Consider the following 26740-nt stretch of genomic DNA (forward strand, 5'->3'; position numbering starts at 1 on the left):
CAATGCGGGTCGACCGCGTCCTGACGCTGGCTTGTCGCAGGGCATCGACCTGGCCAGGTTCGCGCTGAAGACTGGGCACAGGGAGCCCGAACCAGAGGACCTTGGCTGCCGGCTGCAGGACCAGACCCACAGGCAGCCGACACTGCTTCCTGCCGTCTCTCTGCTGCGTCTCCTGACACACACCTGTGTCACCTGCCAGCCAGTTGTTGACCTGCAGTGCAGATGTGACCAGTCCAGAATGTCCCCAGTCAACCTGCTCGGGTCTCAGCCCTTTCTCTTCTGTTAAGTGTTGGCCTTGCCGAGTTAAATCAGTCCCCTGATTGATATCCGGTATACATAGTGTGCCGTTGATTAGCTGGACGTCTTTGAGCTAATTAGCAGTGCATCCCTGGAGGTCCCTGCGATGCCGCGCCCCTGGACCCCACGCTGGACCAACGGAAACAGGTGGTCTGCAGGGGACCTCCTCGGCTGCAGCCACCCTCCCGAGTCTGTTCTGGTGAGTTTCCCGGTTGAGCTGTTTTAGGTCTTGCATGTACACCTGAGTCTTTGCCAAGTTAGCGTTCCGTTGATGTTTTGATGGTGCACAGCCAGTCGTGTCCGCAGTGGTGCCAGCAGACCGGATTTTCAGTTGTGACCTTTACATTTCGAGTGTTAAGTGATTTCTGTCCAGTGACAGATCTTGGGAATCCGGCCGCAGCCAGGCGAAGGGTGAATCTGATTCGTTCGGTGTGTAAGTGCGTGTGCTAACTTGTGTGAGGACTCTTGTCTGTCTAGCAGGGCTGTTTTCTGGCCCGGGAGTCCCAGGGTGAGAGGTTTAGTCTTCTGTCTCTCTGACTTTTGCTGAATCTTCTCTGTGCGTTGTGTCTGTACGACTGTGAGTGTTCTCAGCCTGAAGCTCAGGACTCTGTTCCTCCCCGCAACACTCTAACTTTTTAAATGTAGATTCAGGGCAGGCCCAATAATTGTCGGTGTGCAAAATGGAGTTTGTGTGCCAAAGTGTATCCTAGCATCCCAGGTTCTCCAACAGATATTTTTGGTGTTAACAAAATTGTATTGTATTGTAACAAAATTGTATTGGTGTTAACAAAAATGAAAAGAAACTGAATCCCCAGTCTCTCACATTCAGCCTTCTTTGGTTTGCTAAAGTCTTTAAATGATGAAAGAGTTGGAATCCGTGCTCCTTCACGCCTCCTTACGTAAGATAAGTCAAGTCATTGCAAATTGGACAAATTGATTCAGGACAATGAGGGTTTTGTATAGCTGTGTAAATCAACATTTAGTATTTCCCAAACCTTAAGCCAGCTCATCTTTTAATAAAAAACTGATGGAAACCAATGTCACTATGTTAAGGGACATGAGCACAGAAGGATATCTCACCAAGTTCAAAGGGAATCAGGTCACTACTAGGATTTCTCATCAGTGAGGATTCTGGAGTGATCTAATGATATTTAGTGGCACGTCTTTATTTCCTTTGTTGTACATGAACGCTTTGGTTTCTATTTTAAATCATGTTCTATTACTTTTATGGATCTAATGTGCACAAGAGTTGATACAATTTTCCATTTTTATAAATAAGAGTTTTTTTTAGCAAACAGATCAGTATTCCTTGTCTTCATAGAGAGGGAGATAATGAAAATATTCCTCTTGAAATGCAAAGGCGTCCTGTTTGTTTTACAAGTAACAGTATACTATCAGCTTATCCCATTTGACATGGATTCTTAATTGTTTTATAAAGTATAACATACATAATGAAGAAAACACTAAACCTAACTGAATTACCACAAAGTGGGAACAAAACACATTCAACCACTTCCAAATGGAAATCTAGAATGTTACCCCACCTCCAGACCCCCTCATATCCATCCCATTTGCTGTTTCCACATTCCTCCCCAAAGGTAATCGTCATCCAGATGTCTACAAAGTTTGTTTTACCTGTTTTTGAAATTTTCGTGCGTCCAAACATGTAGTACTAATCTTTCCATCTGACTTGTTTCTGAGATTCACCTGGGATGTTGCGGGTAGCGAGGCTTTGTTTCGTTGCTGTATGGTATTATATATATGGATATATTACAGTTTTATCGATCTACTTTACTACTGATGAATAGTTGGCAATTTCTATTTGGTTTTATTATTAATACTGTTTGCATAAGCATTTTAGTTGAGCTATTTTCTGCGTATCTGTAGCAGCAGAATTCCTGGGTACTAAGATATGCATACGCTAGGCTTTAGTAGGTGCCCTGCCTACTGGTTTCCAAGATGGACGAGCCACTTGGACTCCCACCAGCCATGGATGAGAATTCCACCTATTCAGTTTGCCAACACTTGGAACTATCAGTCTGTTTTAGTTTAGGTAACCCTGTAAGCATGCGGCGGTATTGAACTGTGAGTTTAATTTGCATTTCCTTGGTGACTAATGTAGGTGAATATCTTTTTGTATATTGATCGGTCATTTCATTTTTTGTGAAGCACTTCAGGACATTTTTCATTAGGTCATTTGTCTTTTTCTTCTTGATTTATAAGTATTTATATATTCTGGTCTAGCTTTTGAAGTTGTATTATAAACATCTTCTCTCACTCTGTGGTTTGCCTTTTCACTTTCTTAACGGTATCTTGTGATTAGCAGAAGTTTCTAGAATTAATGTGGTCTAATTTATCAGTTACTGCCTTTATAGTTAGTGCTACTTATGCATTAGGTTTTTTTAAACTTTTGCTGACCCCAAGATCATGATCATATTCTTCAGGGTTATTTTCCCAGATGGTTTAATATTTTGCCATTCAAATTTATAATATCTAAACTCTATGGGGAAGTAGTTTCTGAGGCAAAGTGTCAATATTTATTTTATGTGGATAGACAAAGTACTATTTATCTTATTAAATATCGCCATGCCCCCTCTCCACTGCCAAGTTCTTTATAAACCTAACGTCCAGGTTCATGTGGGTCTGTTTCTAGATCCTCTACTGTACTTCACTGTTTTCTGTGTGTATTCCTACACCCATAAGAGACCATAATTGCTGTCTCTTTATAATAAATCTTCATATCAAGTAATCCAAATCCTCTGACTTCGATTAGAAGGTAAAGTTGCAAGCCTGTCTCCCTCATGAGCATAATCTAAAATTCCAGCTAATAATTAGCATTTTTAATCTAGCAATTTATAAAAAGGAAAACAGACTATAACAAAGTTGATTTTATTTTAGTAATTCAGAGTTCTTTTTAATGTTAAAAAGTCAGTTAACAGAATATATTATATTAGAAAAAATAACAAGGGAAAATTATATAATCATTTCAATAGATGTAGAAGTCTTTTTTTTCTCTTTAGACAGTAAAAGCTGTATAAAATACAGCATCCATTTACGTTAACATAAAGACACACCTAGCATTACCAACAATAGAAGAGAACTTTCTTAATCTGATAAAGGGTAGCTGTAAAAGTCTCAGAAGAAGGGAAGGTCCCTTATGCTTAAAAAAATTCAACAAAATTGAAGAACCAACCATTTTAATGGAAATTTCCCAGGGTTATAGTTACCATATGTGACCAAGAAATGAAGCCTAAAAGTTTGGGACCATGCACACACAAGATCCTTTGAAATACTCCATCCTGCACCTCTTACACCCTGAGGTCACAACAGACTATCAGAATAGACACTGCTCGGTAGCCCTTACCTTTCTGCATGTGATACATATCAGGCCTGTAAATGGGGGTAAAACCCACTAACTTTTCTTTTTAATTCTGCCAAACAACTTGAATACCAACTTTATTTACATAAAGATAGAATCCAGAAAAGATCAGTGTATTTGAAAAACCAAGACTCAATCACAAAACCTACTCCCTACCCCCTCTATCAAGTCACAAACAACATAAGATACATAAATGCTTAGGGAGGGTGGATAGTAATGATCCCTTAGAGAGGATTGGGAATACAATGTCTGTAATGTCTGAAATGTGATTTCTCATCCTGTATACACTTCTGAAATACAACACCTGTACATAGGGCACACACACAAGCATATACATATTAGAAAAAATGAGGAAATTTATATTGGGATAGAAGAGGAATGACAGACCAAGAGAATGAGAAGGCAAGCCACAGACTGGGAGAAAATGTTTGCAAAAGACATAGCTGATAAAGGACTGGTATCCAGCATATACAAAAAGCTATTAAAACTCAACATTAAGAAAACGAACAACCTCATTAGCAAGTGCACCAACAACCTTAACCTCAGCAAGGAACAGATGGTAGATCAGCGTATGAACAGATGCTCCACATCATACTTCATTATGTAAATGCAAATTAAGGCAGCAGTGAGATACTACTATATACCAATTAGCATGACCCAAATCCAGAGCACAAACAACACCAAGTGTGTGTGACGATGTGGAACAATAGGAACGCTCATTCATTCCTGGTGGGTATGCAAAATGGCGCAGCCACTTTGGGAGACAGTTTGGTGGTTTCTCACAAAACTAAACACACTCTTACCGTGTGGTCCAGCAGTCACACTCCTTAGTATTTACCCAAAGTGGTTGAAAACGTATGTTCTCACAAAAACCTGCTCATGGATGTTTATCATAGCTGAATTCGTAATTGAAAAATCATGGAAGCAAGGACCAAGATGTGCTTCAGTAGGTGAATCAATAAATAAACTGTGGTCCATCCACGCAGTGGAATATGATTCATCACTTTTTAAAAAGAAATGAGCTATCCAGCCGTAAAAAGACATTGAGGAACTTAAATGCATATTAAGTGAAAAAAGCTGGCCTGAAAAGGCTGTATACCCTAATGATTCCAACTGTATGACATTCTGGAAAAGGCAAAACTATGGAGACAGTAAAGAGTTCAGTGTTTGCCTGGCGTTGGGAGAGGGAGGGATGAACAGGTGGAGCATGGAGGACGTTTTGGGCAGTGAAAACACTCTGTATGATACTATAATGGTGGGTACATGTCATTGTGTATTTATCTTAAACCCACAGAATGGACACTGAGAGTGAACCCTCATGTAAATAATGGACTTTGGGTGATAATGATGTGTCAGTGTGGGTCCATCAATTATAACAAATGTCCCCTCTGGTGTAGATAGTGGGGAAGGCTGTGTGCAGAGGGGCAGGGGAATGGGGGGGGGGTCTCTCTTAATCTCTCAGTTTTGCTGTAGATCTAAATCTACTCCTCCAAAAATGAAGTCTTTATAGAAAAAGATGTCAGAAATTTTGTCACATCTTCAAACAGCTCATTTTCACTACTCTTCAGGAGAATTGAACTATATACCCACTGCTCAGACATAGGTAGAAAGGACCACTGTGTGTCGCCACTAATAAAATAACTTGTACATTACAGTCTTTGAGAGTAGATGCGTTTTCATATTCTTCTGCTGTAAATTTACCCAGATGAAGATGTGGTCATTTTTTTCCCTCTGTTCCAAATGTGAAACCATAACTTGCAGAAGAAGATAGGAAGAGAAGTAATTAAAATTTAATAAGACGTATCGATAGTAGGAATGTTCTTTCGATGTTTGGGCTGTTTTCATAGTACATGCAAGATATTTGGTTGTGTCAAGCCTACACATCCTTGCCTCGAGGTAGGCCTTTCATCCAGCAATGGTTGCATAAAATGTAGCATCTATGAAACCGGAACTGGGGAGAGAGAGGCAAACCAAGAAACAGACTCTCAACTATAGAGAACAAACTTCTGGTGACCAGAGGGAACTTTGGGTGGGGGATGGGAGAAACAGGTGATGGGGATTAAGGAGGGCATGTGTCGTGATGGGCACTGGGTGATGTATGGAAGTGTTCTATCACTAGATTCTACACCTGGAACTATTATTACACTGTACATTAGCTAACCAGAATTAAAAAAAAAACCTTAAACACATGGCATTGGGGATATCTATTCTGTGTGCAGTACTTACATGCTTTCTTGCTTTTCATTTTGGAGAAAAATGTCTATTTTTCTATTTTGCCTGCTGAGAATGCTGATAAAGATGATTGAGCACCAAAAATAAAATTTATACTGATTGGGAAACAAGTGTTTTCAGATCAAAAGCCATTGCTGAGAGATATACATGTTGTCTGTATATTGGCCATGAGGAAAAACTTCCATATGAGAACATGTTGAATTTTTAAAATATGCTAAAAGAGGCTGCTAGAAGGGTTGGATAAATGAACAAACAGGCAGAGGTCTTGCAGAGAGCTCTCTACACATCCACACCTTTTTTTCCAGAACTGTGTCAATGCTCATAGCATGGACGTGGCTCCCTGAGGATGCTTCATTCTAATATTGACTAAAATGAGGTCAGAGGTACAACAGCTATACTGACAACACAAGAAAATATGGGTGGAGGAAATTAAGTTCCCTCTTGAGTATAAGGGCATTCTTCTAATTTTGTGGCATAATGTAGTTATTTCAGACAGTCCTCTTCCTGTTTTTTAAACAAGTCTCAAGATTAGCCCCTTAATCATCAGTTTTAATGTGCCGTGTGATAAGAAAACTTACTTGGTTATTAATTTTAAGACTTCATTGGAAAAGACAGCATGGCAACAAATGCAATACTTTACTAAAATCTATGAATATTCATTATCTATTTTTAGAGCTCTTTCATTATTTTAGGGGGAGAATAGTCAGCATTTTATTTCCTCTGAAATACAAAGGTAATAGGAATAACAGGCAGCCACTGCTATTGGGACCGTGGTGATGGCGTCCATGGCAGGCATTCTGGGAGTGAGGAACACGAATTGCAAGGAACCACCTTCTCCTAAGCTGTGCTCCACCCCTGCTCTTCTCTCCCCAGTAGCTTCTTTACTGCTCCCTTCACATCCCTGTTTCTCAAGGTGTAGATAAGAGGGTTAAGCATTGGAGTTACAAGTCCATAAAAGAGAGCAAGAAGCTTGCCCTTCAGTTTGGCTGAATTGCTCTTGGGCGCCATATATGCATAACCACTGATAGCTGAGCCATAGAACATAACGACCACCAGCAGATGAGACCCACATGTGTTGAAGGCCTTCTTGCGACCCTCAGTAGATTGGATCCCAACCACTGTTCTGACAATGTTGAGATAAGAGAACAGAATTAATCCAACGGGGATAACTTTTATGATGACCACAGCTGCATACATCTCGACTTCGTTGGTCCGTGTATCAACACATGATAATTGAAGCATGGCAGGTACCTCACAGAAGAAATTCTCTACCCGATATTGACCACAGCGAGGTAACAAGAAAGTTAACACTGTTTGCACCAAGGAGTTACTGAAACCTGTTCCCCAAGCCACCGCTGCCATTTGTTGGCAAAGCCGAGAGTTCATGATAACTATGTAATGGAGAGGCCGGCAGATAGCGACATAACGATCAAAGGCCATTATTGAGAGAAGTATGCATTCAGTGGATCCTAAGCCAAGGAAGACGAAAAGCTGAGCTATGCATCCCGTGTAGCTGATGTTTCTCCGGTGGCTCTGTATGTTGACCAGCATCTGCGGGACAGTGGAGGTAGTGTAGCAGAGGTCCAAGAAAGAGAGATTAGCCAGAAAGAAATACATGGGTGTGTGGAGTCTGGGATCAAGGTGTGACAAGAAAATGATGGCTGAATTTCCGAGGAGGGTCATTATGTAGAAGGTGGAGACAGCCACAAAGAGAACCATTTCTAGTCTGGGCCATTCAGAGAAGCCCACCAGAACAAAGCCATCGGGGTGAGTAAAGGTGTTGTTGAATCTTCCCATTTCTGGAACACTACTTGCCAGAAACAACACAGTCAGAATCCTGGGAGCTTTGTTATCCTGTGGTTAGAACCTGATGCTGGCTTGTGGACTTACAAGCAACACAGAAGCTGGGCAGGGGATGTGAAACAGAGAAAATAATTAACATACTGCATTTTATAACTTCAGCAAGAATAATGAGAATTAACAATTACATATCTGTATCTTAACAACCATGTTTTGTTTTGTTTTGTTTGTTTTTGTTTTTTTTTAACAACCATGTTTTAATCCTTGATCTTCATTTAGTTTGCTAAGTGGGAGTATTGCAAAGATCAAGATAGTAAAGAGGCATTACTAATTATTTGTTACAGAAAGAAGGTATCATATCTGTTAGGATTGGGAGAAACCGAGACATTGGAGCTTCAATAAATCTCTAATTTACTCAATTTTTTCTAACTTAATTCATTTCAATTCATTTTTCTTGCTGATTTTTAATGGATTTCTATTATAGCATGTAAAATTACCACCCTTGAAAGTCACTATCAGTGAAGGTAAATTCTCCTTTCTTCTCCTGGTAATTAAGTCAATATGGCTAAAACCCCAAGGACCCAAGGTAATGCACTCATGGAATTAATTTATCATGATATTTAGCCAAAGGGTAATTAGTAGGAGTTAACACAGCTAGGACTAATAGCACAAACATTTTCACTTAGTTTACTTATGTCAAAAACACTTTTGTATTTGTATCAAATATCATGAACTAAAAAAAAGTGTGGTATTCATGGATGGCCTCACTGTTCCTTCCATTAAGCCACACCTCCAAGTACAAAGATTTTCAAAACAGGCTGTCCTGTAATAAAGCTTCAGTATAATATAATCTTCTGTTTTCTGGAAACTGTGATTACACAATGGACAGAGCTGTGAAGAACATTATATAGATTCTCCAGTGTGAGTCCTGGATGTGATAATTACCAAATATATGACCTTGCACATACACACACACATGCTGGGCATGTGCTTCATTTTCCTTATGTATCAAGCAAATATATAATTCAGGAATGTTATACTCAAACTTTGAGCAACGAACAATGCATCACATAAATATAAGTATTACTATTAAGATAATAATTGTCAGTCAAGAAGTGATTCCATGAGTGAAGGGCTTTTATAAACACTTTAATTTTTAGAGAAGGTAACTTCTTTTTTTTAAATTTTTTAATATTTATTTATTCTTGATAGAAAGAGAGTGCAAACAGGGGAGGGGGAGAGAGAGGGAGACACAGAATCTGAAGCAGGCTCCAGGCTCTGAGCTGTCAGCACAGAGCCTGACAACAGGGCTCGAACCCACAAACTATGAGATCATGACCTGTGCCAAAATCGGACGCTTAACCAAATGAGCCACCCAGGAGCCCCTCCTTAAGAAAACATTCTAGATGTATGATTAAATGCACAAAAATATTTACATGCTAGGATAAACATCATTGCCATATGTACATTATGGGAAAATTAGAAAAAATAAGCTTGATGTTTCAGAACAGAGAAATGTCAAAGATCATGTATCCATTGATTAGACTATTACATAGTCAATAAAATTAATTTTAAATATGTAATACCTATTCATGATGCTTACAATGTCTTAGTATATGGGCAGGCCTAATATAAAATATGAAATATTTTCCAAATATTGCTGTAATATATGAAAATGTAAGCATACAAAAGCATTGGAAAGCACACTACAAGAATGATAATTTAGATTATCTGTGACTTTGGGATTATTAATAGTTTTCATTATATAATTGTGTTCTGCATTTCCAAATTTTATTCAATGATTAGGCGTTCTTTTTATAATTAGCCAGTAAACACTGGATGTTAAACAAGGCACCTGGCCCAAGGAGCAGCCCTGTGTAATCCTACTTTGTTCTGGTTATACTGAATAGTCCTTGCCGAGCTATATGCCATGGCCTTGCTATTGTATATGTTAGAACTCCTGGTGCTTGTTATTAATTTTTTTACTGTTATACAGTCTACTGATTTTGTGCTTTAAATGTTCTCACTCCAGAGTATTGATTAAATCATTCAAAGAGGCAGTCACTGAGAGTAGAGGCCGCATATATTCTATTTTTATACTATTAGTTTACTGTCCTTGAACAATTGACTCAGGTAATTTTCACATGAGGGTTGTTAGGGAGATTCAATGAGTTGATGTAAAACAGCACAGAGGTGGATAGAATAAAGGATTTAAATCCTAATTGTTTTTATTGTGGCACGTATCTCCCCATGACCACTAAAATACTTTAGTCATCAATTTATTTATAATTAATCATATCCATAGTACAAATATGCAGAATTATTTTATAGGCAGGAAGGAATAATGAAAGTTTAGGTACTTTGGGTTAAATTATTATCCTGATAAAATGTACACTGTTACCATAGATACATCATTCACCACTCATATTGTGATTTGTTTGATATGAGGGAAAAGAGAAGTTATCGCATAGCCTATAAAAGCTTCTGAGTATGGGGCGGGGTCCTACCTTCAGATGGTGCAGAGAAGTTTTGAGACCCAGACAAGTTGACCTGAAGGAAGAAAGGCAGTGAAAATAGAAATGAAGTCTCCAAACTTGAATTGAAGTTTCACCCAATTCATAATTTAGTCTGAGCCAGTTGTAATGTCCACACCTTCAAAGGATATTATTCACTACTCTTTTTGAAAGAAAGAAAGAAAGAGAAGGAGAGACAGGGAGGAAGGAAGAAAGGAAGGAAAAGGAAAATTTTGATTTTAATGACATTTCCTGGAAACAATAATTGTTAAAAAGAACTTTTATAATAATACAAGAGACAGATTTCAAAGACTAAGAATCATGAAGATGTATTTAGAAATATGTTTACATCCTAATTCATCTAAATTACATTAAATAAATACCTCACAACAATCATTTGAAATGAATTTTCCTCAAGCTGTCTTAGTATAAAGTATATTTTTAAGTGCATAATTTCTTAGTGTCAAATAGTGTGAAATATTTTTTCTTTCCTTATCTTTAGTAGAATAGGAGCGGTGACCAAGAGGCATAATTAAAATGGTCCTGAAAAAAAAGTGTATCTCTTTGTATCATTTATGATGCCTAATGGGTGTAATAATACCGTGCATGCCAGCAAACTTCCTGGACTATTCACTAAATTCACTCATTCACTAAAATGGATTTGTAGTGTCCCTAAACCACTGGTGATCATTTCCAGATTGCTAATCATGTACATGCAGTAATATGGTTCCTTGGTAAATAGGGGTTCATCCACTTGATTATTGAGGTCATTTCCCAAACCTTCTAAGCAGACGTCTTACCAAGTCTACATTGTTTTGGGGGAAGAGATCACTCATGCTTCCAGAGAATTGCCCAGCATAATTTCCCACAACTGTCGTTAGACCTTCCCATAAGTAGCAATCCCAAAATTTAAAAAAAAAAAAATTGTCCAACTTAAACTCAGCACCTTACTTTACTCTTGTTACTTAAATATTTGACTATCACAATTCTTTTTCTTTTACTCTAAATAAGTTTTATTCCTAAATTATTTTTAATCCACATGCCATGATCATCCCTCCCCTCTGCTGTACTCTGTAGCCTGTTTCCCTAAGACAAACCCATTGTTGTCGAAATGACCTCCAGTAAGGAAAAATTTCAGTCTCTAAGGTCAAGGAGAGCATAACCAGTAAAAGTAATTTCCCTCTCTCAGAACTGAGGCTCCTTGTGCTCTGAAAGTGTCTCTGATGTCTCGTGCCCTTACCTCTTGGGTTTGTGGCATTGTCCAAAGTCTGTTTCACTCCCCGAAATCTCCTTGTCTTCTCCACCGTTTGAAATATTACAGGGGTACCTGGGGTCTCCCTGTCTTTTAATCCTCAGGAAATGTGACTATAGGATTGGGGCTAGAAATGTTGACATTAGGGAACCAATCCCCCATTGCAATTAAGCAAAACTCTTGGAGGAAGGAGTTTGGGCCATGGGGAAGATATTAAAAAGTAGTATCATAAGTGGTTTGCAAAGCAAATGAATCCTCCTGAATTCTGCCATTTGGTTCTCCTTCCTATAGAATAAATCCTGCATTTCAGAGTTAGCTATTCCCCAGATTTTTTTCTACCTCTATATTTATGAACACTTAAGCTACTTTCCAGTTTCAAGGAAAATTTCAGATCCAACTATAACTTTCTTAGGGTCATTTTATTGAAATAGTTATTTTTTCCCACAAGGAATCAATGCTTCCTTGAGGGCTGAGAATTGTAGGAAAAAATATATTCTCTGGATTGAATTTTAAATCCATAGTCCCTCTTGGTAGTTATACATACCTAACTTGTAAATCTTAAAGTGAATATTTAGTGTTTACTTTGTGCGAGTTATTTTTTCACTAGAGCTTAAGATGAAATACATCATTTACTTCTCCCTAGAGCCTCACCAATATAGTATATTGTCAACTTTTGGGATTTTGTTTCTCTTTCTTTCTTTCTTTTCTGGGCTGTAAATACTCTATTTTATTTTTTTAAAGATATGTGTCTTTATTTTTATTCATTTATTTTTAGTTAATTGGATTTCTTTTTCAAACTGATAGTTGAGAAATGGTATCTTATTGCCATTTTATTTTGCATTTTTTATTTTGAATGAGACTGATATTCTTTTTATATATTTAAAGGCCATTTAACCATTTGTGAAATATCTGCCCATACTTGAAGATGCTGCTGCCCATTTCACTATTAGCTTGTAAATATTTTTCTTCTTGATTTTGGGGAGCTCTTTATACATTACGGGGTTGGCCCTTTGGCAACAATATAAAAAGAATTTTTTTGGTTGTCATGGGTGGTTTGACCTTTCTTGTTACATTTTTCCCATTGAATTATACATGCAGAAAAATGTAAAACTTCTAAGTGTAGCTCAATGAATTTTGATCAATGAATTTTGAGAGTATAAAGACTCTTGTAAGCACACACAGAGCCAAGAGAGAATATATCTACCAAGTCAAAAGGTCCCTGTGTGGCTCATCCAAGTCACTAGCCCCTCCAACATGATTTTATTATTGAAATTATAAGTCATATTTGCTTTGTTTTGAAATTTACATAATTGAATTCATCTGGTATATACTATTTTGCATCTCAACATTGTGTTTGCAAGATTCACCTATATTTTTACATGTACCATTAGTTCATTGATTCATATTACTGTATGCTTCTATATTTATGAATATGATACAATCTATTTATTCTTACTATATTTGGAAAGTTGTATTGGTAGGTATTACAATATGGATATATCCAGTTGTACATGTCTTTCAGTGAACAAATTTATACATTTCTTTGGGTATATACCTAGGAGTAAAATTTCTGGCTTAGATGGTATTGAGATTATTTATTTTTAGTACAAACTGCTGACTAGTTTCTGAAGTAGTCAAGATAATTTATTCTCCCACCAGCATTTATAAACATTCATTTCTACCATTCGTAGCCTCTTCAATTGGTAACATCAGCTTTTGAAAACAGTATCCTTTCTATTTGGCATGAAAGGGGTATCTTATTTTGATTTAATTTTCATTTCCCAAATGACTGAAAGGATGAACAACTTTTCAAATTAGCCATTTATATACCCTCTTTTGCAAAATGTCTGTTCTTTTATCCATTTTTTTCTATAAGATTTTATCTTTGTCTTACTGATTTCTAGGAGCTCTTTATATATTCTAGATACATGTACTTACAAAATAAATGCACTAGAAATATTTTCTCCAATTCTGTAACTAATATTTTTACTCTTTTAATAGAGTTGTCTTAACTTTTACTGGGAATTTTTAAAGATAAGCAAATATAAGAGAATAATCAGAATAGATCTGATGTATCCATCAGAGAGCTTCTAACGAATATCAATAGATGGCCCAATTTGTCTAATTTATAACCCTTAACCACGTCAATACTTATTTTTGAACAAATCCCAAACATCATTTATTTCATGTGTGTATATTTCAGTATTCATCTTTCCTCATCTGCAGAGACCCCAAACTGACCCCTGGGTATCCCTAATGCTCTATATACCTCAAGCACAGCCCTTGCACACCCTATGGCCAACTCCCAGATCACACTCCCATGGATGATGAGTGTGGCCTTTGCAGATGGCTAGCAAGGAAGCACAGAAAGCCAGACTGACTCTGTTGATTTGGGAGAAGGTTCACAAACATGAGCATTTCAGGGCACCAGCCCAGGGAAAACAAACAGGAGGTTATCAGCACTCAGCATGCTTTTGTGGGATTGACCACAAAAAGAAGACATACAATCTTAATAATTGTCTACCTGCCAAGGGAGAACAGGAAGTAAAGAGTGGAAGCATCCACAGAAATGTTCTGAGAGCCTCATAATACCTGGCTAGATTGACCAATGAAGGTCTCTCTCTCTCAAAGCCAGTGAGTAAGGACTGGAGGAAGTGACTGCTTCTTCAAATGCAAAGACAGAAACACCAGACTTTAAGCAGTAGGCAACATCAAAGGGTCATGACACCACCAAAGGAGAACAATAATTTTCCAGTGACCAACCTCAAAGAAGTAGAGATATATGAACTGCCTGACAGAGTATTCAAAATAATTGTTTTAAGGAAGCTCAGTGAGCTACAAGAGAACAGAGTTAAACAATGCAATGAAATTGGAAAAAATACATGAACAAAATGAGAGATTCAATAGAGACAGAAATCATAAAAAAGAACCAAATAAAATTGTTGAAGCTGAGTATTACAATTAATGAAATGAAAAAAGTAATAGCAGAAATGATCAAGCAGAAGAAAAAAAATCTATATGCTGTAAGACAGATCATATGAAAAAACCAGTCAGGAAAGGAAAAAGAAAGAAGAAAGAAAGAAAAAGAGAAAGAAAGAAGAAAGAAAGAAAAAGGAAGATGGCAGCATAGGAGGACGCTAGGCTCACGTGTCCTGCTGATCGATTAGATTCCACCCACATCTGCCTAAATAACCCAGAAAACTGCCAGAAGACCAGCAGAAGGGACTCTCTGGAACCAAGCTTAGACAAGAGGCCCAGGGAAGAGGGTGGGAAGGGCAGAGAGGTGGTATGCGCTACACGGACTGGTGGGAGGGACCCAGGGTGCTGGAGGGGCAGCCTGCCCAGCAAGGTAGAGCCCCGAGTCTGGCTTGCAAAAAGTGGAGGGGTAGACTTCGTGAGTTCTCACAGCCAGCGGTACTTAACATTTGGAATGTTAAAAGTCAACAGCTCTGCTCTCGGAGAGTGAGGAGGGCAAGAGGACGCTGGGACAGAGAGTGGTTGAGTCCTGGAAAGACAGAGCTTGGCAGGGGAACAAAGGCACTGGCAAGCGCCATCTCCCCCTCCCATACCCCAGCCAAAATTCCAGTGGGAACCAGTTCCTGCCACTGAACTTGCTTGCACTGCACAAATGCCCAGCGCTGTGCTTCTGTAGATCCATCCTTCTCATGGGACTGCCTCCCTCCCAGTGCTGCAGGGCCCCTCCTGCAGGGGACCACCCATGGCAAAGCGAGCTAAGCCTAAGCCTGCCTCTCCCCACCTCCCCCCTGCCCCGCCCCCACCCCTGCCCCGGTGCACCTTGCAGATCCACCCCTCTAATATGCCCTGGCCAGATCCCACTGAAGCAGTACCACAAGCCTGGCAGTGTGCAAGCAGTCCAGATAGGGGCCAACCACTCCACAGTGAGTTCTGCCCCTGGGAGAGGGGAAGATAAGGTACACACCAGTCTGAATGTTGCCCCAGTGGTGGGCTGGGGGCAGACATTGGGTCTAACTGCGGCTCCGCCCACCAACACAAGTTATTCTGGACAGCTCAGGGGAAGTGCCCTGCAGTTTGGAGCTACCACAGGGACTACCGAAAGTGATGAAACGGAAGAATTCTCCTTAAAATAAACTCTAGGAAGTAGCGACAGCTAACGAATTGATCAAAACCGATTTAAGAAATATAACGGAACAAGAATTTAGAATAATAGTCATAAAATTAATCGCTGGGCTTGAAAAAAGCAGAGAGGACAGAAGAGAATCTATTGCTACAGAGATCAAGGGACTAAAAAATAGTCATGAGGAATTTTAAAATGTTATAAATGAGGTGCAAAATAAAATGGAGGTGACTACAGCACAGATTCAAGAGGCAGAGGGGAGAATAGGTGAATTAGAAGATAAAATGATAGAAAAAGAGGAAGCTGAGAAAGAGAGATAAAAAAATCCAGGAGTATGAGGGGAGAATTAGAGAACTAAGTGATGCAATCAAATGGAATAATATCCATATCATAAGAATTCCAGAAGAAGAAGAGAGAGAAAGGGGCTGAAGGTGTATTTGAACAAATCATAGCTGAGAACTTTCCTGATCTGAGGAAGGAAAAAGGCATTGAAATCCAAGAGACACAGAGAACTCCCTTAAGACATAACTTGAATCGATCTTCTGCATGACATATCATAGTGAAACTGGCAAAATACAAGGATAAAGAGAGAATTTTGAAAGCAGCTAGGGATAAATGGTCCCTAACATAGAAAGGTAGACACATAAGGGTAATAGCAGACCTATCTGCTGACACTTGGCAGGCCAGAAAGGAATGGCAGGAAATTTTCAGTGTGATGAACAGAAAAAAATATGCAGCCAAGAATCCTTTATCTAGCAAGTCTGTCATTCAGAATAGAAGGAGAGATAGAGATTTTCCCAAACAAACAAAAACTGAAGGAATTCATCACCACTACACCAGCCCTACAAGAGATCCCAAGGGGGATTCTGTGAGTGAAATGTTGCAAGGACCACAAAATACCAGAGACATCACTATAAGCATGAAACCTACAGATACACGATGACTCTAAACCCTATTCTTTCAATAATAACACTGAATGTAAATGGACTAAATGCTCCAACCAAAAGACATAGGGTATCAGAATGGATAAAAAAATAAGACACATCCATTTGCTGTCTGCAAGAGACTCATTTTAGACCAGAGTACACCTTCAGATTGAAAGTGAGGGGATGGAGAATTATCTATCATGCTACTGGAATTAAAAAAAAACCTGGGGTAGCCATACTTATATCAGACAAACTAGACTTTAATTTAAAGGCTGTAACAAGGGATGAAGAAGGGCATTATATCATAATTACAGGGTCTATCCATCAGGAAGAGCTAACAATTATAAATGTCTATGCGCGGAATACAGGAGCCCCCAACTATATAAAACAATCACAAACATAAGCAACCTTATTGATAAGAATGTGGTAATTACAGGGGACTTTAATACCCCATTTACAATAATGGATAGATCATCCAGACACAGGATCAATAAAGAAGCAAGGGCCCTGAATGAGACATTGGATCAGATGGACTTGATGGATATATTTAGAACTCTGCATCCCAAAGCAACAGATTATACTTTTTTCTTGAGTGCACATGGAACATTCTCCAAGATAGATCACATACTGGGTCACAAAACAGCCCTTCATAAGTATAAAAGAATTGAGGTCATACCATGCACACTTTCAGACCACAATGCTGTGAAGCTTGAAATCAACCACAGGAAAAAATCTGGAAAACCTCCAAAAGCATGGAGGTTAAAGAACACCCTACTAAAGAGTGAATGGGTCAACCAGACAATTAGAAAAGAAATTTAAAAAATATATGGAAGGAAATGAAAATGAAAATGCAACAATCCAAACGCTTTGGGATGCAGCGAAGGCAGTCCTGAGAGGAAAATACATTACAATCCAGGCCTATCTCCAGAAACAAGAAAAATCCCAAATACAAAATCTAACAGCACACCTAAAGGAACTAGAAGCAGAACAGCAAAGACACCCCAAACCCAGCAGAAGAAGAGAAAAAATCAAGATCAGAGCAGAAATAAATAATATAGAATCTAAAAAAACTGTAGAGCAGATCAATGAAACCAAGAGTTGGTTTTTTGAAAAAATAAACAAGGTTGATAAACCTCTAGCCAGGCTTCCAAAAAGAAAAGGGAGATGACCCATATAGATAAAATCATGAATGAAAATGGAATTATTACAACCAATCCCTCAGAAATACAAGCAATTATCAGGGAATACTATGAAAAATTATATGCCAACAAACTGGACAACCTGGAAGAAATGGACAAATTCCTAAGCACCCACACACTTCCAAAACTCAAACAGGAAGAAAGAGAAAACTTGAACAGACCCATAACCAGCAAAGAAATTGAATCAGTTATCAAAAATTTCCCAACAAATAAGAGTCCAGTAACAGATGGGGAATTCTACCAGACGTTTAAAGCAGAGATAATACCTATCCTTCTCAAGCTGTTCCAAAAAATAGAAAGGGAAGGAAAACTTCCAGACTCATTCTATGAAGCCAGCATTACTTTGACTCCCAAATCAGACATAGACCCAGCAAAAAAAGAGAACTACAGGCCAATATCCCTGATGAATATGGATGCAAAAATTATCAACAAGATACTAGCAAATCGAATTCAACAGCATGTAAAAAGAATTATTCACCATGATCAGGTGAGATTCATTCCTGGCATGCAGGGCTGGTTCAACATTTGCAAATCAATCAATGTGATGCATCACATTAATGAAAGAAAAGATAAGAACGATGTGATCCTTTCAATCGATGCAGAAAAGGCCTTTGACAAAATCCAGCACCCTTTCTTAATAAAAACCCTCGAGAAAGTCGGGATAGAAGGAACATACTTAAACATCATAAAAACCATTTATGAAAAGCCCACAGCAAATATCATCCTCAATGGGGAAAAACTCAGAGCTTCCCTCTGAGGTCAGGAACTCGACAGGGATGTCCACTCTCATCGCTCTTGTTTAACATAGCATTTGAAGTTCTAGCATCAGCAATCAGACAACAAAAGGAAATCAAAGGCATCCAAGTTGGCAAAGATGAAGTCAAGCTTTCACTTTTTGCAGATGACATGATACTCTACAAGGAAAACCTGATGGACTCCATCAAAAGTCTGCTAGAACTGATACATGAGTTCAGCGAAGTCGCAGGATACAAAATCAATGTACAGAAATCAGTTGCATTCTTATACACTAATAATGAAGCAACAGAAAGACAAATAAAGAAACTGATCCCATTCACAATTGCACCAAGAAGCATAAAATACCTAGGAATAAACCTAACCAAAGATGTAAAAGATCTGTATGCTGAAAACTATAGAAAGTTTATGAAGGAAATTGAAGAAGATACAAAGAAATGGAAAAAACATTCTGTGCTCATGGATTAGAAGAAGAAATATTGTTAAAATGTCAATACTACCCAAATCAATCTACATATTCAATGCAATCCCATCAGAATTGCACCAGCATTCTTCTCAAAGCTAGAACAAGCAATCCTAAAATTTGTATGAAACCACAATAGACCCTGAATAGCCAAAGTAATAGTGAAGAAGACCAAAGTGGGAGGCATCACAATCCAGAGTTTAGCCTCTATTACAAAGCTGTAATCATCAAGACAGCATGGTATTGGCACAAAAACAGACACACAGACCAATGGAATAAAATAGAGACTCCAGAATTGGACCCACAAAAGTGCGGCCAACTAATCTTTGACAAAGCAGGAAAGAACATCCAATGGAAAGAAGACAGTCTTTTTAACAAATGGTGCTGGGAGAACTGGACAGCAACATGCAGAGGAGTGAAACTAGACCACTTTGTTACACCATTCACAAAAATAAACTCAAAATGGATAAAGGACCTGAATGTGTGACAGGAAACCATAAAAACTCTAGAGGAGAAAGCAGGAAAAATCCTCTATGACCTCAGCTGCAACAATTTCTTACCTGGCACATCTCCAAAGGCAAGGGAATTAAAAACAAAAATGAACTACTGTGATCGCATGAAGATACAAAGCTTCTGCACTGCAAAGGAAACAATCAACAAAACTAAAAGGCAACCGATGGAATGGGAAAAGATATTTGCAAATGACATACTGGACAAAGGGCTAGTATCCAAAATCTATAAAGAGCTCACCAAACTCCACATCTGAAAACAAATAATCCAGTGAAGAAATGGGTAGAAGACATGAATAGACACTTCTCTAATGAAGACTTCCAGATGGCCAACAGGCACATGAAAAGATGCTCAACATCACTCTTCATCAGGGAAATACAAATAAAAACCACACTCAGATACCACCTCACACCAGGCAGAGTGGCTAAAATGAACAAATCAGGAGACTATAGATGCTGGAGAGGATGTGGAGAAATGGGAACCCTCCTGCACTGTTGGTGGGAATGCAAACTGGTGCAGCTGCTCTGGAAAACAGTGTGGATGTTCCTCAAAAATTAAAAATAGATGTACTCTATGACCCAGGAATAGCATTTCTAGGAATTTACCCAAGGGATACAGGAGTGCTGATGCATAGAGGCACTTGTACCCCAATGTTTATAGCAGCACTTTCAACAATAGCCAAAATTATGGAAAGAGCCTAAATGTCCATCAACTGATGAATGGATAAAGAAGTTGTGGTTTATATATACAATGGAATACTAATTAGCAATGAGAAAGAATGAAATATGGCCTTTTGTAGCAACGTGGATGGAACTGGAGAGTGTTATGCTAAGTGAGATAAGTCATACAGAGAAAGACAGATACCATATGTTTTCACTCTTGTGTGGATCCTGATAAACTTAACAGAAGACCATGCGGAGGGGAAGGGGGAAAAATAAAGAGAGGGAGGGAGGCAAACCATAAGAGACTCTTAAAAACTGAGAACAAACTGAGGGTTGATGGGGGGTGGGAGGGAGGGGAAAGTGTGTGATGGGCATTTAGGAGGGCACCTGTTGGGATGAGCCTGGGTGTTGTATGGAAACCAATTTGACAATAAATTTCATATAAAAAAAAGAAGAGAAAGAAAGAAGAAAATAAAAGCACTGAAGTAATGAAGCCAATGTGAATTATGGGAAACTATGAACAATATCAAATTAATTAGTGATTTCAAAATTCTAACAGTATCCCCCTATATACAGGAGATACATTCCAAGACCCCCAGGGGGTGCCTGGAATCCCAGATAGTATAAAATCCCATATATACTGTGTTTTTCTGATACATACCTATGATAAAGTCATTTTATAAATTAGGCACAGTAGGAGATTAACAATAATGAATAATAATAACATAGAACAATAATAATAATATACTGTAACTAAAGTTATGTGAATGTGATCCTTCTCTCTCAGTATATCTTATTGTGCTGTACTCACCCTTCTCTTTGTGATGCAGTGAGATGATAAAATGCCCACAACATGAGATGAAGGAGGTGAAGGACACAGGCTCTGTGATGTAGCGTTAGGCTACTACTGACCTTCTGACGATATACATCAGAGGAAGATCACCTGCTTTCACACCATGGTTGCCTACAGGTAAGTGAAACTGCACAAGGCAAAACCACAGATTAAGGGAAACTGCTGTGAAAAGATCAAATGGGATCAATGGTCAAATGGGATTTATCTGTGCGGTGCAAGGATGCTTCAGCACACACAAATCCATAGAGGTGGTGCACCACAGTAACAGAATGGAGGCTAAAATTCCTTTGTTCATCTCATTAGATACAGAAAAAGCATTTAGCAAAATTTGACATCCTTTCATGATTAAAAATTCTCATCCAGTTAGATATGGAGGGACATACCTCATCGTAATAAAGACCATATATGCCAAGCCTACAGCTAACCTCGTACTCTGTGATGAAAGCTAAAAGTGTTTCCTTTAAGATCAGAAACAAGACAAGGGTACCTCTCTCACCACTTGTATTCAACATAGTATGTAAAGTATTAGCCAGAGCAATTAGGCAAGAAAAATAAATAAAAGGATTCAAAACAGGAAAGGAAGAAGTGAAATTGTCTCTGTTTGCAGATAATATGATATATATATATCTATATGAGTATATATATATTCATTTATTAGTGCTAACAGATTTTTTTATGGAGTCTTTAGTGTATACTATATATATATATATATATAGTATATATATAGTATAGTATATATAGTATAGTATAGTGTATATATATAGTATAGTGTATACTATAGTATACACTAAAGACTCCATAAAAAAATCTGTTAGCACTAATAAATGAATTCAGCAAAGTTGCAGAATACAAAGTCAACATACAGAAATCAGCTATATTTCTCAACACTAACAAGAACTATCTGAGAGAGAAATTAAAGAGCAATCCCGCTTACAACAGCCCCACAAACAGTAAAATATTTAGGAATAAATTCAACCAAAGAGATGAAAGTTCTGTGCATGGAAAAACATTGAGATATCGATGAAAAACAAACTGAAGGAAGCTGTAAGAAATGGAAAAGGTGGATAGAATGCTAATGTGATAGGAATTACTGTCTGAATTTTCCAACCTTTAATGGTAGCAATGTCTGTGATTGCTCTGGAGCTTCAGTTTATTTAGAAGTGGTGGAGAGGGGGCACCTCTTACCTCTTCCCTTTCTTTCTGCAACAGTCTATATTCGATGAGTATGTTTCCCTTTTCCCATTGTACCCTGTAAAATGCCAAGGCTAAAGGTAGAGTTGTATACATAATTATGGTAACGTCTCTAGTCTTTCCTCAAGGAGACTGAGGTTTTTTTCATCCAATGACCTCTGGGCCTGTTAATTGGCTGTTAACTAAAATTCTAACCCCCAAAGGGATTGTGTTAGGAAGTGTGTGTGTGTGTAGGGGGGTAATTAGCTTTAGATAAGGTCCTGAGGGTGAAGCCCCATGATGGCATTAGTGTCCTTGTAAGAAGCGAAGTCTACAGCCCCCTCTCTCTGCCATGTGAGGACACAGCAGAAGACAGCCGCCCCAAGCCAGGAGGCAGGCACTGAATCTGCCAGGACCCTGATCTTCGACTTCCCAGTCCCCAAAACCTCGAGAAATAAATGTTTGTTGTTTAAGCCACCCATTATGTAGTATTTTGTGATAGTATCCCAAGCTGACATAATGCCCAGCATAAAATAAAGTTTCAAATTATAAGTCACATTAGCAAGCAAGAAAAGTAATCAGGGGAACCACCCAAAAGAGGCACACCCACAGATGTCCTTGCCATTAGAATGATCAGACAGGGGCTTTTAAAAAACTATAATGATTACATTCAAAATTTTTGTGGTAAAGGAAGACCATGAACAAATGAGAAGCTTCAGCAGAGAGATGAGCATTATGCAAAAGAAGCAAGTGAAAATGTTAGATATGAAAAATGCAATATCAAAAAACATAAAGCAGAGCATACATATTCCATAGGGTACTAACTCTTCCAGCATATGAATAATTGAAGCCCCAAATGTGCCAAGAGAAGTAAAGGGCTGGAGAGATTGTTTGATTTAGTCCATTATCTTGGACTTTTACAAAATTGATGAACAACAGCATCACAAACTGAAGAAAAAAACAAAACTCACCAAACCCAAAGCAAGATGAATAAAAATAAAATCACATGTAGCCACCATATTGATGGTAAACCAAAGGCAATTAGAAAAGCCTAGAAGAAACCAGGCAAAAGCAAACACTGAGTAGAGGGTAGTAGTCATAATGATGATGAGTGACTTTACCGTGAGAAACACTGACAATAAAATATCGTCTTTCAGATGACAGAAAAAGCTATCGACCTACAGTATTATATTCAGTGAAAATATTCTTCAAGATGAAGGGAATTTAAGGGTGTTTCAGATATTTTAAAATTAAAAATTCACCCGCGGGAGAAGACCACCACAAGAAAAGTTCAATAAGCCTTCCAGACTCAAAGATGATTGACTGTTTAAAACAAAAATAATGGGAGTGTGTTGTGTAGTGTTCAGCTGGTATTGAATGACAGTAAGGGGCCAGCAAGGAGCAGGACAGATGGAATTTATTGCTGTAGGTTTCTTACGTTGTTTCTGGTTAGAAAAAAATTGTTTGATGATGTCCTCTGATAGATTAAAATGTCTTTTAACTACTAAAACAACTTCAAAAAAAAGATACAGAGTAGTTTAAGAAGTTAGTCAAGGAGAAGAAGTGTTAAAGAAGGCAGCAAAGGATGAACTGAACAAAAGCAGAATAGACAGGGCAAAGAGAAAACAATAAAACTGTAGGCTCAAACCCAATCATACTGTAAGTTACTTTATATTAAAATGGAAAATCACCCCAAACTAAAGGAAGAGATTGTTATGTTTAATAAATAACCAGACCCATCTATATCCTGTTTTCAGAGAAATGCACATTAAATATAAAGTCACAGATAAATGGAAAGTAAAAGTGTTGGCAAACACAAGACAGAAAGCTGGCCTGATATTGACATCAAACAAAGCAGATCTCAAGACAAGAAGTCCTACATGTGGGACATTACACAGAGATTAAATTACCAAAACATGAATCCACAATAGTCATAAATGTGTGTGCAACTGATAACAGAGCCTCAAATTCACGAAGCAAAAGTTGGACATGTTAAAGGGCAAATAGAAAAATGTGCAAACACAGGTGGAGATATCAACACATCTCTCTCAATAATGAATAGAACTAGACAAAAAAATCATAATGGTATAAAATGTATCTGAAAAACACTGTCCATCAACTTAAACTAATTGAAATATATCTCTATCTATCTATCTATCTATCTATCTATCTATATCTAGATATATATCTTCCTCTCTGCCCATCCCCTGCTTGTGCTCTCTCTAAACAAACAAACAAAAAAAAAAAACATTAAAAAAAATACTATCAGAATTCACCTAAGAAGAAATAGCAAGGTTTAAATAGCCCTGTGTATACCAAGGAATGAAATTGTTATCCAAAACCTTGCTCTGGTTGGATTTTCCAGGAAGCCAATGAGACAAGAACACGAGCTACAGGTTGTGAAGAGAGTGCGCTTCGGGTCAATGTCCACGGAACAGAAAGGAAGGAAGCGGGATTGGGGACAGCAAGAAGTACAGCCAGGACTCAGAGTCAAAGGGGGCCTTCATGGCCTTGCAGAAGGTTCTGGAGACAGTCTTGGTGTGCAGAACTCTCCGGAGATGACTCAGGTGGGCAGGGGCTTTATCCCCAGCCAACCAGTCACTAGGAGCATGTGGCCCTGAGAAGGCAGGTTTTCAGCTAAGGCAGCCCTTGGTGGGGCAGGCTGAGACATAACAGCTGAAAACATCCTCAGACTCTGAAGAAATAAGTCCTTTGTTCCTCAAGGGGCATCATCACAGCGTCCACCATGAACTTTCTCAAAGAAACCTCCAAGCCCAGATGATTTCATCAGTAAATCCCACCAAACATTATAAAGGAAATAATACCAATCTCAAATAAGCTGTTTAAAAATATAGAGAGACAGTGCTTGCTAACTCATTTAGTGAGGTCGATAGAATCCTGATAGAAGAACATGACAGTGACATACAATGAAAAGAAAATTACAGACCAGCGTCTTTCATGAACACAAATGCCAAAATCCTCATCAAAATATTAACAGATTGAGTGGATAAAAATGTGGTATAGATACACAATGGAATATTAGCTATAAACACAGATGAGCTCTTGCCATTAATGACAACATGGATGGGCCTAGAAGGTGTATACGAAGTGAAATATGTCAGTCAGAGAAAGACAAATACCATATGATTTCACTCACATGTGGAATCTAGACACAACAAAACAAAGCAAATGAACCAACAACATTACCACCAGAAACAGATCATAAATACAGAGAACAAACTGGTAATTGCCAAAAGAGTAGGGACGGGGGTGGGAAAAATAGGTGAAGAATATTAAAAGGCACAAACTTCCAGTTATAAAATAAATAAGTCACAGGAATGAAAAGTGAAGCATAGAGAACATAGTGAATAATATTGTAATAATGTTGTATGGTGACAGACAGTGATTAACTTGCCATGGTGAGCATTGCATGTGTAGAATTGTTGAATCCTATGTTGTATGCCTGAAGCCAACATCACATTGTGTGTCAACTATACATCAATAAATACATTACTTGCAGATTAAAGAGGGTGATAGACCATGATTAAGTAGGGTTCATCCCAGAAATACAAGAAGGATTGGTTTATTAGTTTAAAATCACTATAATACACCATATTAGCAGAATGAAGGAGAAAAATTCAGATGAGCATCTCAATAATTACAGAAAAGGCAAATTGTTTTATGATTGAAAACAAACAAAATCCCTGAAAAGTAGAGACAGGTGGAAACTTCTTCTATCTGATACATGGCATTCATGAAAAGCCTACACCTAGCATTTTGTAAGAAGGAAAGAAAAATAAACCATGAAGACTGGAAAGGAAAAAGTACAATTCTTACTTAAAATGAAACTAGCAAAATCACAGGATGCAAGTTAATGTAAGTTAGCTGTATTTCTATATGTTCGTAATGAACCACTGAAAACGAAACTTTCTTAAATACCATCTAGAAGATCAAATTCCTCAAAAAATATCTAATGAAAGGTGTGCATGGCCCCATGTGAGTTTCTGTGGTTGCCAAACAATTACCTCAAATCTACTGGCTTGAACCAACAGAAATGTATTCTCTTACAGTTTGGGAGGCCAGAAGTCCAAAACTGAGGTGTTGATAGGCCATGTGCCTTCTGAGGCAGGGGGAGAACACTTCCTTCCCCTACGACCCTCACATTGTCCCAGGCAGACCCAGCTGCGACAGAGAAGTCTCTCCACCTGCCTTTCCACGTGGCCTTCTCTTCCAGGTCTCAAATCTCCCTGTGCCTTTCTGTTATGAGGACACTTGTCATCAGATTTAGGACCCACCCAGATATTCCAGGACGATTTTATTTCTAGACCCTTGGCATAATTACACCTGCAAAACCCTTTAGTTATGGAATGAATGTTTGTGATCATTTCCACTCTCAAAGTCAGATGCTGAAGCCCTAATCCCCAGTGTATTTGAAGACAGAGCCTTTACAGAGGTAATCAAGGTTAAATGAGGTCATAAGGGTGGGGCCCCGATTCCATAGGATTCTTGTCTTTATAGGAAACAGCAGAGCGTTAGCTCTCTCCCTGGGAGAAGGAGGCCCTCTGCAAGCCAGGAAGAGAACTCCCATCAGAAACTGACCCCCCCACCCCCCGGCACCCTGGTCTTGGACCCCCA

General features: G+C 38.4%; 1 protein-coding gene and 1 long non-coding RNA gene across 2 annotated transcripts; one reads left to right on the forward strand and one right to left on the reverse strand.

The window, feature by feature from the left end:
* Positions 1-26710, forward strand: LOC147580536 (uncharacterized). Its single transcript, XR_015250747.1, has 3 exons — positions 1-281; positions 20913-21052; positions 26624-26710. It is a non-coding gene; the product is annotated as an uncharacterized LOC147580536 (long non-coding RNA).
* On the reverse strand, positions 6604-7751 carry LOC112853649 (olfactory receptor 2B8-like). The gene has a single exon (XM_025917207.2). The coding sequence runs from the start codon at positions 7703-7705 to the stop codon at positions 6746-6748; it is 960 nt and encodes a 319-aa protein (XP_025772992.1). The 5' UTR covers positions 7706-7751; the 3' UTR covers positions 6604-6745.
* Positions 26711-26740: the final 30 nt, after the last annotated feature.

Source organism: Puma concolor, chromosome B2 (genome assembly GCF_028749965.1).
Source record: "Puma concolor isolate L17-30 chromosome B2, mPumCon1.1.hap2, whole genome shotgun sequence".
NCBI classification, from domain to species: Eukaryota; Metazoa; Chordata; class Mammalia; order Carnivora; family Felidae; genus Puma; species Puma concolor.